The sequence below is a fragment of the Galeopterus variegatus genome, unplaced genomic scaffold (assembly GCF_000696425.1).
Source record: "Galeopterus variegatus unplaced genomic scaffold, G_variegatus-3.0.2 Scaffold2362, whole genome shotgun sequence".
Classification (NCBI taxonomy): domain Eukaryota; kingdom Metazoa; phylum Chordata; class Mammalia; order Dermoptera; family Cynocephalidae; genus Galeopterus; species Galeopterus variegatus.
Window position 1 is genome coordinate 405,546 of NW_007728473.1, and position 14,331 is coordinate 419,876.

Below are 14,331 nucleotides of genomic sequence, written 5' to 3' on the forward strand. Positions count from 1 at the left end.
TTCTCAACCTTGGTGATATTGACATTTGAGCTGAATAACTCATTGTTGGGGGGTCTGCCCCGTGCGCTGCAGAACAGTGATCAGCATCCCTGTCTCCTACCACTAGATGCTAGTAGCCCTGCTCCAACCGTGGCAATAAACAAACAAACAAACAAATAAACAAACACGCAAACAAAGGGTGGGGGGGGGACACAACAATCACAAAAATTCCTTGAACTTTTTAAGTGAAGTGAACAGATATGATGTAGGGGGAGGGGTGGAGGTGGAGGGGACTAGGTAAAGGGGCATGAAAATCAACTACAATATATATTGAGAAGTAAAATAAAAATTTTTTTAAAAAGGTCTCCGGATGTCCCCTAGGAGGCAACACTGGCCTTGGTTGATTGGTAAACACCCTGTCCTGCCATATAACAACCTAAAAAGAAAGCTCTTTCTACAGAAACATCCCCAAGGTATTCTAGTAGTCTTGTTCTCCACAGTGTGATTCTCTCTGGCTCCAGATGAATTCAGGTGCCTGCATTTCGTTACCTGGCAAGAATCTTTCTCTATGCCCAGAAGAGGATTCTGGGCAGGTGCTTGATTCATTCTGACTTCCACTGGCTGCCTTTCCACCTTGCAACTGGATTTTCCCTGTCCATACCCTAACTTGCCTCATACCTCCCTCAGCTCATTTATAGCCCTGTAATGTGTCTTTAATTACAGAGCTATGCTATCTCAAGTGATCATTTCTAAATACAACTTAATGGACTTTCTTCCTGGATTACTTAATGGTATGACTATAATATCAAGCCAACAGCTCTCTCTTTTTTTCTTTTCCAGATCTTCTTTCCAAAATAAACCATAAATTGTCCTACTCCTTAAGCTTACATCATATTCTTTTGCTCCTACCATTTAGATCTCTGAAAAAAATGTTAGTTGGAGCCGTCCTGCCAGTACGTTTATAATCAACCTTCTGACAGCACAATTCCTAAGTGGGCACTTGTCCACTGTACCTTATTTTTTTTCCCCTGAATATCCTCATTTCAATGGTTCTGTGATTTTTCCTATTCTACTCATAGATTTTTCATGTATCTTTCTTCCCTATATGGGTTGCTTTGATGTGTTCAGTAAATCCATACAAGATAGAAAAATCCCAGAATTTGTCTGCCTTTTTATCTTTCTCTCTCTATGGAAACAGACTCTTTTTGTTTTTTTGTTTTCTTCCTTTCTAAAATAATATATTTTAATTTCCTGATATTTAAAAATTTTTTTAAATATAAATATTTCATTGTATAATGCTCATTCCTGGCCAGGAACACCAAATTCTGGACAATTCCTACTCCCAACTCAGGAGCAAAACATTTCAAACATTTGCAAATTTAATTTACAATTTCACCTCTCCATCACCAGTGGTTCCTATTTATTGTACTCAATCTGGTTTCCAACTCTGTTATCGTCTCATTCAATGTTATATGAGGGTACTTCAAAAAGTTCGTGAAAAAATAGAATTAAAAGATCTTAATCTTTGCATGAGCTTTTTGAAGTCTCCTTGTACTTAAACATCGTCCATAGCATTGTAGTGGAGTTACACTGGATGTGAACCTGGGTTTAAATCCCACTGGTATCACTTATACTGTACTTTTAGGCAATTTACCTAACCCTTCTGAGCCTCAGTTTTTTCATCTGTAAAAGGAAGATAATATCTTCTTTGATTATTTCTCAGGGGTTTTGTGAGAATTAAATGAAATTGTGTTAAGAAGGCTTTGTAGGCTTTAAAAAACTATATAAATATAAATATATATTTATTTTTATTTCCTTCTGATCACCTTCTTTCACCCCCAACCCTAGCTCAGACGTGCCTTCCAACTTCACCCACCGCTCGCAGCTCGTCCTTCTTTCACAATCATCCTGGCTTCTGTCTTGCCCATGTCCCCACCACGTTTGTACGTGGGTAAGAAAAAACGTTCTCATATCATAGATGAGAAAAATAAGACATGAATAGGGAAAAACAATACAAAATAAGAAAATGTCATGCTTTAGCATTTAGTTTGTCTAAGTCTTAAACACACAGATAATTACAGTGTGGTTCAAATTTACACAAAAATCCTCAGAAAACCTGACAGCATTTCATCCAAAAAGCAGCATGATAATTTTTTAGGTTCAAAGCAGCCCGTTCATTAATGATGTATACAATTATACTTTGGATTTCAGATGAGTACCATTATATTAGCAAGCATTAAATGGGAATACTTTTTAAAAATATATATATAATTATACAGTGCATGTCTGACTCTTCTGAACTGGACTCTGAAATCTTCTGAATTATGAGTAATTACCTTTTCTAATTCTTGATCCTGCCGATTCATAAGTGTTTTCCAGTGTTCATAAAGCTCAACATCTTTGGTTTGAATGTCCTTCAAAGTCCCTTCTCTTAGTACACTTCCATCTTTCATGGCTATGATCTAAGGAAAGCACATATTACAGAAATGTGACAAAAAAAACTTAGTTGACCAAATGAATTGCCTTTATTTGAGAAAGCACTTCTTAATGTCTCTACTTATTTGTATGATTATAATATAAAATCAACGAAACTCTCCTCTAAACACTTACCCAGTCAGCATGTGTCAGATATTGTAATTTGTGAGTCACAAGAACGAGTGTCCTTTTGTCATCTTGTAGAAATTTCAAAATCCCTTCCTGCATTAAGTGATCACTCAAGTGGATGTCCAGGGCAGAGAATGGATCATCCTGCAAGCAGCAAAGTGGAGGGAAGATGAGCTTTTTCTATACTCTGTGTAAGTTAGTTTCTCTAGAAAGCAGAAATAGAAATTATTAAGGGCAAGTTATCCCCCAAATCCAATTTACAGAAAACAGATTCTGTATAACTTTAAATTGTCATAAACAGGTATTAACTTAAAAGTGAAGCTTTTATTTTCTCTTGAACCTTAAAAAATATTGAATAAAAGTATTCAAAGTGGCTTGAATTTTTATAAAATCTTCAAGTTCAAAAACCAACATTACTCAGCAACTTATAACAATAGACGAAAACAAAGAATGAAAAGATAATTGGAATAGTTGAATTCTAGATAATAAAAACAGGCATTGAAAATGTTAATTAGGTCACAACAGGACTTGTTAATGGGGATGTTACCAGGAATAAATGAAGTAATATACATAAAGTGCTTTGTATAGTACCAGGTACATAATATGACACTAGATAACTGTTAGCTATTATTATTATTATTGGGTATAAGAATCATATACCTAACACTGAACTAGTGACAATTGTCTTGGGAAGAAAGGAAGTTTTCACACAGCAAGTGATGAATAATTTAGGAGATGATATTAATTGACTTTTTTTGTGATGCCATTACTATAGATTACTTTCATATACATTTTATTCGTATAATGCCATAGAGGGCATCAATGTTTTGCATTTTTGGATCTTTAAAAGAAAAAAACTAGAAACTACTGGAGAAAACTAGAATGTTTCCTCGAAATGATGAATTAGAAAGCAAAGTGACCTTCAGGGAGCATGGTGCAGAAATATGTCATTACCCGCTAGAAGAACCAGGAATGGCAGGGAATCAAAGAAACGGAGTGAGAGCTGGAGGGACAAAGCAGTAAAAAAATGCTCGAAGTTTCCAGTAAACAACTGGGAAGAGTGATTGGAACAGTGAAAAAGGAGTTTGTGAGTGCCTTCTTCATCACCTTTATTTCTTTTTTGTCCCTCCATGTATATAATATGCAAACAAATTTCTAGTTTGTCTTATGGCACAAGAAAGAAGTAGCTGGTTTCTCATTCTACTACACATAGGCTACATATTCAGAAATTCAGAAATTATAATTCTGCAAAGTTTTCTGAACAATTGAGCACAATCACAGTCTATACACATAAACTGCACTGGTTTATAATCTGGGTAATGAAAATAAAAGCAATTTTTACTCAGAAATTGATGTTTGGAAGTTAGAATAAATATATGTATGGTCATTATAGATAGTGATATGATTAGCTCAGTAATTTTTCAACTCTGTCAATCTCTGCCTGCATAGAAAGAAACTATAAGTAATATGGCTTTATTGAAGCATTTAGGAAAAGGCTTATGAAAAAGAAATATTAGCAATGCATTTAGATAGTTAAAGGGTGATTCAGAGTTATAATAGCTTTTTAAAGACCACTCTACTGGATATCATCGTTATGAATAAATGGGTGATATAATTAATCTCCTCAAATGACTTTTATAGAAATACATTTAGTAACAGAGACATACCTCCATTTATCTCATTTATTTAAACCATTTAAATAATGTGATATTCTGGATAATGTAATAGCTGACAAAATAATTGTCATTATACACACATATATGCATATATGTATATATCTTACTCTATGTGTACTTAAAACACAATAATGAAACAAAAGGGGCTTAATGACATAACTATCTTTGATTGTCATGAAATTTCTTTATATAAGAAATATTTCAGAATCTTTCAGATCTTCTGGATCGTCTTTATGAATATCAATTATTCCTGAAATGTTCCAAGAAGTAGGATGTACAGGAGATCGAAATACTTTCATTTAAAATTTTTAATTCTTAGGTTTTCTACCACTAATACACAAAATTTCTTTTAACACAGAAGTTATGACGAAACTTCACAATTACTTAAAAATGAAAGCCTAGGTATCTATATTAAGTGGCATGGGATAAAGCCATGTTTGCACAGCAATGGAAAAAAATATCACTGATACCAGGATTACACTGACAAAGATGTCTCCATGTCCATCTCCAATAATGCAGCAAGGATATAGTTACCAGCACTTAACTTCCAGCAAATCAGTGATTTTAGAAACTCAGGTCATCATCACAGGGGAACTTGATTGCTTCTGAGACAACCTTCTGCTTCTGATTTCGACAAAACCCTAAGAATACTTTGTGATACAGACCAAACTATCCCAAATAATTCTTTCTGAGAATTTTTCTCAGAAACAAATAGGACATGAATTGAAAATAATTTTTTTATCATGAAATATATAATTCGGTTTTCCATGAAATTCTGACTTTCAATGTTATAAGATAGTAAGGGATAATGGAAAATCCATTATCTCTAAATTAAGAGACCCAAATTGTAGTTATGACCGCTCTCGGACACTAGGCTGATCATCACATACTGTACACAAACACTGATAGTCAACTCTCTACCCCGTAAATATGTACAATCAAAAATAAACATTTTAGAAAGAAAGACAGCAAATTATTGACAGCAATAATTTCAGAAAATACTAGAGAATCTTAGCTGATCAGAAACACAGTACTCAAAAGACATGCGGTTCTAGCCCAGACTCTGTCACTCACTAGTCATCAGCCCTGGGTTGAGAACTTTACCTCTCTAAGCATAAATTTCCTTATTTAACATGAGGACACCATCTACCCTCAGAGCACTGCCATGAGAATTGAATGGAATGAGACTGTGGCTCAAAGCACATGTAAATTTTTAAACAATGGAAGTGTAAGATATCATTTTTGAGGAATTATTAAAACAAATCAACAGCATTCCATTGCTGCTAAAAATATTTTGCAATTTTAGACTACAATGAAGTGTAATATTTAGATCCTATGACACATAGTTTTAAGGTTATCTGAGCTGGTCAGAGTGCATCTAGCACACATTTTTACAAAGGGACTCTGAGCAACACTATTACATCCAGGATTAATAAAAGTTATAAAAATTAGGTCATTTGTGGAAGAATTGAAAATACTGAGCTTGCTTAGCCTAGAAAAATGTAAATGTAAATTAAGGCAAGTTATGACAATAATATTAAAATGCTGAACTATGACTACATAAAATGATATATTTGTTGCTGTAGAAGCAGAATGAGGACCGATGAATGAAAAGCACACGGAAACAGATTTCAATCACATAATACCTTTCCAATCAGAAGAATTGTCTTGGTAGGTAGAATAATGGCCCCCAAAGATAACCAGGTCCTAATCCCAAGAACCTGTGACTCTGTTACCTTACATGGCAAGCAGGACTTTGCAGATGTGATTAAGATTAAAGACCTAAGATTAAAGTCCTAGAGATGGGGAGATTATCCAGATGGGCCCAAACTAATTACATGAATTGTTAAAAGCAAATAAGTTTCCCAGCTGGGAAGAGGAGATGAGACTATGTAAGAATGGTCAGACAGAAGTTACATTGCTAGCTTTGAAGGTGGGGGAAGACAGTCATGAGGCAGGGAATGTGGGCAAACTCTAGAAGCTCGAAAAGAGAAGGAAATGGATTCTTCCCTACAGCATCTCAAGGGGAACACAGCCCTACTGACACTCTGACGGACTTCCAACCTACAGAATTATAAGACAGTAAATTTGTGTTAAGTCACCAGCTACGGTAACTTGTTATAGCAGCAACAGAAAACCTGTACACTGCCCAACAAGAAAAAGGCTGTCTTAAAGATAAACAGCGTATCTTCAGAGAGTCATCAAGAAGCTTAACCTACAGAATTATAAGACAGTAAATTTGTGTTAAGTCACCAGCTACGGTAACTTGTTATAGCAGCAACAGAAAACCTGTACACTATCCAACAAGAAAAAGGCTGTCTTAAAGATAAACAGCGTATCTTCAGAGAGTCATCAAGAAGCTGTTAAAGACAATGCTAAAAGTAATCCTGTAACAAATGGGTAGGAATCACAACAAGTTAACTCTTCTTTGAATTCCATGATTCTAAAATTGAAATAAGTCAGGGTCATTAAATTGCAGTCAGTGAAATGAACTGGAGAAGAAAGCCACACACAGGGGATCTTGGTTCCTTTCAGGTTTCCCAGTCACTTGATGCTCAGGTGGTTCAGTCGTTGACTGATACCAAGGTTTAAGAAGTCATTACTAGTTGTAGGTCCATCTATTAAAAAGGATTTACGATTACGCTGGTTACTATTAGATCCTAGTATGGCTTTTATGGTGTTTTTTGGGAAAAATTTGGGGGACAGGTAATCTTAGGGAGATTTGAAATAAATTTCCAGTATGTCCAAATTCTTCTACCATCTCCAATAACGGATCCACATGTGATCCAAGTTTAGTGGATAACTCCAAAACCAACCTACTTTTTGAAAAGGTTCTAGAGATTAGATGGAGTGAACACTGTAAAGGAGACCTGGGAATCAGATTCATAAATGGTTAATAATTTCCCAGAAGGAGAAGGCAGAGGAAGGATGTATTTTTGCACTCTGCTGGTTTCTAATATACATTGTGTGCTTATAAACTATGTCATTTTGGCTACCTCCTGCTGGAGGAACTAAAACAGAGTAGAATCATAATCAACATAATCATCTGATTTTATCTGTGGATCCACAGGTAGAACTGAATTATTATCCCAGGATAATCATGAGGATTATCCATGGATCTTTTTAATGACACGGATTCTGTACTCCATCCAAGTAGAATCATAATCAACATAAACATCTGATTTTATCTGTGGATCCACAGGTAGAACTGAATTATTATTCCAGGATAATCATGAGGATTATCCATGGATCTTTTTAATGACACGGATTCTGTACTCCATCCTTACAGGTTAAGATTCAGTAGGTCTAGGGTAGAACCAAGATTTCTATAGTTTTAGGAAGCATCACAGAAAAATCTTATCCACAGCCTGTGTTGCGCGCTGCTGGAATGGATTGCCATGCTTACTTACCCCTATGTCCACCAAGAGCATTATTTTCTGGCCCTTTTTTCTTTGCAATAAAATATAAATGAGAAGATCTATTTTCCTGTCCAGATAACCCAACACCATCCACACTCCCACAATTCTTGTGGTTAAGAAACTCAGAGAAGAAACCACTTAGAGCAACTTAGTCTGTTGGACTATGATCTGGATCTCCCAACTTTGTATGTTGATCCTCTACCGATTTGTACTGTGAGGATTTGTTTGACCAGTTAAAACATTTTTCTATGAGTTATTTGACTTGTCCTTTTAAAGACTCATTTTTCAAGAGGAAAAATAGAAATAAAAGTTAAGGCCATATTCTTACCAAGAAGACAATGTTGGTGTTTTGATAAAGAGCTCGTGCCACACAGATTCTCTGCCTCTGCCCCCCACTCAGGTTGATGCCCTAGAGAAGAGACACCCATCAACATCCATCTTTTCTATTTTGTAAATGATCTCTTGGTAAAAATTCCCTTTAAAATACAAACTTCTCTTTAAAAAATCTTAAATTAATAGTAATTTATTACTTAAATTGTGGTAAAATTGGTAAGATAAAATGAAAACTGTATACCAGTTAATGCTCTAATTATATCAAGGTAGTTTTTGACTGACAACATTAATCCTCCACGCTCTGATAGAGAGCTCTGCTGTACAAATGCATTAATCACCAAAACATTAGCTGAGTACCGAAGACTGCAAGCAATTCCAAGATTTTTTCTGGTTTCCTGAATTGTATCTGTAGTTTACTAACATATATCTCTAAAATTTGACATTACAAGTTATGTTAAACAGTACTACATAGCAATATGCTTTCACAATGAAGCACTAATTATAAATTTTCAAAAAGCTAGTATTAGTTGAGCCCTTAGTATGCACCAGGCTTGTGTAAATGGCTTTACATTATTCCTTTTATTTCTCATAGCAATTCTAATATGTAGGCATTCTTCTTATTTTACACATGTGGAAACTGAGGCTCAGAGAAGTGATATTCACTCTCTTAAACACTATACTAGGCTGCAATAAAGAATAGCCATTAAGAACAAAGCCTACAGAGTCAGACGAATCCTGGCTACAGCACTAACTCTGCGATTGGGCAAGTTCTCTAATCTTTCTTAGCCTTGGTTTTCTCAGCTGTAATATGCAGATAACAATAACACCCATTACACAGATTTCTTATGAAGGTAGCTAATGCATATAAAGCTTGACCACCTATAAGGGTTAAAAAAATTTTAGCCATTATTACTAGAAAAATTACAGGTGTAAATATTTTTCAGCTGGTCTGAACAGTATGGCATCTATGTAAAACATGTTTACCCAAAGAAAAAAGAACACTTTAACAAGAATAAACAGATGTAGACAAGAGTGGAAGAAATCGTCGGAAGCAATCTCAGTTTCCAAACTGATTAAAGTTAGTTCCAAGTAAACAAAAATACGTTTGGTCAAAGCCAGGGACTATGTTTTACTTTCCTTGAGAACTCCAGAGTGGCTAACACCACATTAAGCATACAGTGGTTACTTAATAAATGCTTAAGGGAGAATGGCGTCAAAGGACTCCCATCCTCACATTTCTGGAATTTGTCACTAGCACAACACACAACTCCTAAGCTCTCAGATTTCATTATGCTTCATTAAAGATTAAAGACAACAAGAAGGCTTTTCCATGGCTTAATTAAACTATACGTAGCTCACTCTCTCTCCAATTTCAGTTTGGTCTCCAAATGGTAATAAGTCAATATCTGGCTGAAGAGAACAGGCATCTGTCACAGCTTTGTACCTTTGGGAAAAAAAATTTGAATTTTTAGATCACTACTAATACAGTGCCCATAAACTAAGTCCCAGGTTCAATATCTCAGAAGGTAAAATAAAGCATTTACTGAACTACTTAGTGTTTACTAGACGCTACACTAGGTTTGTGAACACAAAGATAAATAGGTATGGATTCCCACTCTTCTCACAACAAAAATGATAGCTATGTGATGTAATGTGTATGTTAATTACCTAGATTTAGTCATTCCGCAGCATTTACATACTTTGAGACATTATGTTGTACGTGATAAATACATACAAATTTATCTATCAATTTTTTTAAAAATTTAAAGCTAGTATATGGAGCAAAAGACTGATACAACAACATAATAAAAATATTCCTTGTTAGGTGCTATGGTGCAGGTGGGTACAAAGCACTCCTGGAACATAGAGAAGAAGTGACTGACCACTCTGAGAAGTTACAGAGGAGGAAATGCCAAAGCACTATCCAGAAAGGTGAGTAATTTACCAGGAAGAAAATGAGGCAAAGGAAGTTTAGGAAACTTCAGCAGGTAAAAAAAGTTCATGGTGCATGAAAACTCATCATGGCTCATCACAGCTAGAAGTTACAGAGGAGGAAATGCCAAAGCCCTATCCAGAAAGGTGAGTAATTTACCAGGAAGAAAATGAGGCAAAGGAAGTTTAAGAAACTTCAGCAGGTAAAAAAAGTTCATGGTGCATGAAAACTCATCATGGCTCATCACAGCTAATGCACAGGTTGGGGTGGGCGACCTTGCATAGAGTCACGTGTGCTGAAGGCAGTAAATGGAAGACACGAGGACTGATAGTGCTCAAGTTGACCTAAGGCTGGGTCTGGAAACCAGATGAATTGCAAGTATCAGGGAAGCATGGGGATTGGAGGTGCAGGGGGAAATACCACGGTTTCCTCTTCTTACTCACCTAGTCTTGAGATGTTCAAGTCATTCTTGATCCTTCCCTCTTCTTCTCCCTGCTCATATTTGTCCATTCTTGTTCTACAATGTTTTCTTTTTTTCCTCAACCATCCCCTCTTTTACATTTCTACTGTTAACCCCAAGTGCAAGTAATAAACACTGGAACCTAGATAATTACTCGAACTAACTCCTAAGTGTCTCCTTGCTCTCTCATTCACCATATATACATATATATTGTGTGTGTGTGTCAGATTTTACTTCCAAATTAAACATTACATTTACTTTGTTATTTCCCTTTCTAAAACAGAATGCATATAATTATATCCAATTGGCTTTTAGTCCCTCCACTAACTGGTCTCAGCCTTCTGAGTCTCTTTCTTTCTGATTCATTCCCAGGCCCCAAACAATCCCATGCAGTTCAGGTTCTTTCTCCCACTCTGTCTCCTTCTGCCCTGCTCTTCCTCACGTCCCTCCCCTTACTTAGAACTCCTTAATTTTTAAGACCCAGCTGAGGATCTTAAGACCCTCTTTTGTGAGAGTGGCCTAAGGCAAGGGTCATGCCTTCATATGTCCCAGTGGTATTTAAAAGATGATTGAAAGAGGGCATATTCTGCTGCTCCCTGTCATTAGACTCCCCAGACCCCACATTCTTCTTTCTACAGTTAACCCTCTTTCTGCAGCTTACCTGGAGTTTTCTTTGTTTATCTGCTCACCAATAACCTAAGAAACCCCCACCCCCTACACGTACAGACTTCAATTGCTGCTGTCTAGTCTTGTACAAATTGTTCTCAATAAGTGGGCAGGATGGTCTGAAACCTCCAATGAGCCTTCTCTTCAAAGAATAGGTTCAAAAGAGCTTAGTGGTGAGGACAGAAGTAAGGCAAGCAGGAAAGAAGGGAGGTCCCCGCTGTAAAGGTTCCAGAAACCATGAACCAAGCACATGGATCAGAAATAGCTGTCACTTCAGTTCTAAATTCTATGTGCTCAGAATTACCTCTGTTTGTTGAAAGGGCTTCCAAAGGTAATATTTTCTTCTACTGTAGCATTTAATAACCAAGGCTTCTGAGCTGCATAAGCCACAGAATACCTGTTTCTACTGAAAATGGAAAAGAAAAACAAAATACCAGAATTATGCAACGGTGCTTGTCATATGTGTATTTTAGCATAACTAAGGAAAATAAGAGTTGATGAAATATCTCAAACAGAGAAATGGAAAACTTCTAAAAGAGAAAATTTTAAAGGCCACCAACTTATTAAGAAATGGTTAGTATGCCACCTAAATTAAAGGGATTCAAATTTAATCAAAATGTCACACAATGTATAAAATTTGATTTTGCTATTCTGAAAAAGCATTTTAGGTATAAAATATTAATTAAAATTTTCTTTTCTAAAATGACTATAACTTTTCAAATAGTTAAAAGATTAATAATAATTCACTCTCTCCAATAGCCACAGGTATTTTAATTTATATTAAAAACACTTACGGAGCTATAAATTGTATACACAGACCTTAAAAAAAGATGTGAATTGATAATTTCAGTATGTGTTTGTGGCTTCATCACATTAACATATTATAAGGAAATAGGTAATAAATAAATATTTCAAAACAATAAAATCTTGAGGAGTCCATTTCAATATTAAAACTATACATTTAAAAACTACATATATCGAAACATAATGAAATAGTTTATGCAAAAAAACAAACAAACAACTTTCCATTTTTTTGTCTTCCTCCATTTTTTTGTCTTGTAAATTCTACCAGATATCTATATATCAGACTTTAATTTGCAATCATTAGGAAAGTAAAGAAGATGATGGGGTTGGGGTGGGAAAGGGGGCAGGTCAGCTTAAAAGTCAGACTTCCATAGTTAGTTCACGATCTGTAAGTACTAAGTAAGGAATTAAGGTTAAAAGAGAGTAAGGTTAAGAAAGAGATAGTTAGAAATGCTCAATGATCATTCTGAAACGTTACATCTTAGGAGTTTAGAAGACATGATAATGTACAGTATGCTAGTAGTCTCTTAGATTATCATATGTGCAGTAAAACAATGGTTCCCAACCTCCGACGTGTCTGCCTCCCCTGCCCCTGGTCTTCTAGTGTTGGGTTTTTTTCAAATGGATAAAACACTCGGCTCTCCATCTCTACCTTATAGGTAGGCCCCATCATTGTTTAAGTCACAATCTCTACAGGTATTAATTCTTATATTTTTATTTTATGAAATCCCAAGCCAAGTTTACTAAGGACGGTTTGAGTTTCAGTATTTGTCCATTCTTGTTCTACAATGTTTTCTTTTTTTCCTCAACCATCCCCTCTTTTACATTTCTACTGTTAACCCCAAGTGCAAGTAATAAACACTGGAACCTAGATAATTACTCAAACTAACTCCTAAGTGTCTCCTTGCTCTCTCATTCACCATATATACATATATATTGTGTGTGTGTGTCAGATTTTACTTCCAAATTAAACATTACATTTACTTTGTTATTTCCCTTTCTAAAACAGAATGCATATAATTATATCCAATTGGCTTTTAGTCCCTCCACTAACTGGTCTCAGCCTTCTGAGTCTCTTTCTTTCTGATTCATTCCCAGGCCCCAAACAATCCCATGCAGTTCAGGTTCTTTCTCCCACTCTGTCTCCTTCTGCCCTGCTCTTCCTCACGTCCCTCCCCTTACTTAGAAACACCCAAGCCACCTTTGGCAAATCAGGGTAAACAATGGAGTAGGTGACTAAGGGTTAATTAAGAGTGGGCTAGATGAAGAAAAGGCCAGAGTAAATCCAGGAGGTACCCTGGTCATACAAGGAAAAGATGTAAATTCAGTATGTGAAATGTGGATGTAAATGGCAACTGAGGAAAAGTACATGAGAAACATAAAAAGTAAGCACAGCCCGATCATCAAGGGACTTATAAACCATTTTACAGAGCTTGAACTTTTCCTGAGAGCAACAGAAAACCACTGAAAGCTTAAAACAAAAGAGAGATACAAGTTCAGTTTAGAAATATTACTCTTTTCACAGAAGGTGACCAATGAATTGGAGGGTGCAAGATAGGAAATGATACAGAGACCACTGGGGCTGTCAGTGTAACAGGGATAAGAATTAAGGTAATGGTGGATGAGCGAAGAGAAGTGGACACATTCTGGTACATGGTAAGAAGTACAGGCCTAGTTTCATTCTTCTACATATGGATATCCAGTTTTCCCTGCACCATTTATATGAAGAGGCTGTCTTTTCCCCAATGTATGTTCTTGCTGCTTTTGTCAAAGATCAGTTGGCTAGAGACCAGACCCCCCCCCCCCAACCAGGTACACCATGCCAGTGCCTTGGGGCCCGCCCGGGGACCCGGGGCATGGAGAAGGGGACTGGTCTCCCCTCCTGCAACCAGGCACACCTTGCCAGTGCCTCGGGGCACCCCCTGGGGACTTGGGGTATGTAGCCAGGAATCAGACACTCTCCACAACCAGGCACACTGCCAGCACCAAAGAGCATGCCAAAATCATCTCCTCCATGTGGGTGGCCCACCACAGCCACCACGATATCCATGGCTGCCGTGAAGGTGGCTAGATGCCACAACCACCATGCAGAGGGTCTGCCAGCCACTGGAGGAGTGCATTGACACAAGAAGAGTCACCAGCAGAGATAAAGAAAGGAGGAGGATGTCTCTCCCCACAGAGCCCATTTCAGAGTGACAGAAGAGGCATCTGTTCTATGATTGTATTGGGGGACCTGACCACACCTCTCAGCATTGGACAGATCATTTGGGCAGCAAATCAACAGAGTAACCATTATTCTTTCAAAGGGAGAGAGGAACTCGAGGGTAATTAGAGGGAGGAGGGAAAAGGGGATGGGGAGGGATTGGACAAGGGGCATGAAGAGTAATTATGATTTGTAACGATATATGCTAGTAGTATTGATCTGATCAACATATCTCAATGTTGAACCCCAAAAAT

The 14,331-nt window shown here is 36.7% G+C and overlaps 1 protein-coding gene across 1 annotated transcript in view; it reads right to left on the bottom strand.

The window, feature by feature from the left end:
• ABCC9 (ATP-binding cassette, sub-family C (CFTR/MRP), member 9) overlaps positions 1-14,331 on the bottom strand; it is a 133,175-nt gene that overhangs the window by 47,317 nt on the left and 71,527 nt on the right. The window contains exons 18-22 of the mRNA XM_008581481.1: positions 11,375-11,476; positions 9,371-9,455; positions 8,007-8,087; positions 2,590-2,727; positions 2,316-2,441 (exon numbers count right to left, since the gene is read on the bottom strand). Of these exons, the coding sequence (XP_008579703.1) occupies positions 2,316-2,441; positions 2,590-2,727; positions 8,007-8,087; positions 9,371-9,455; positions 11,375-11,476 (532 nt within the window). The remainder of the gene's footprint in view (positions 1-2,315; positions 2,442-2,589; positions 2,728-8,006; positions 8,088-9,370; positions 9,456-11,374; positions 11,477-14,331) is intronic.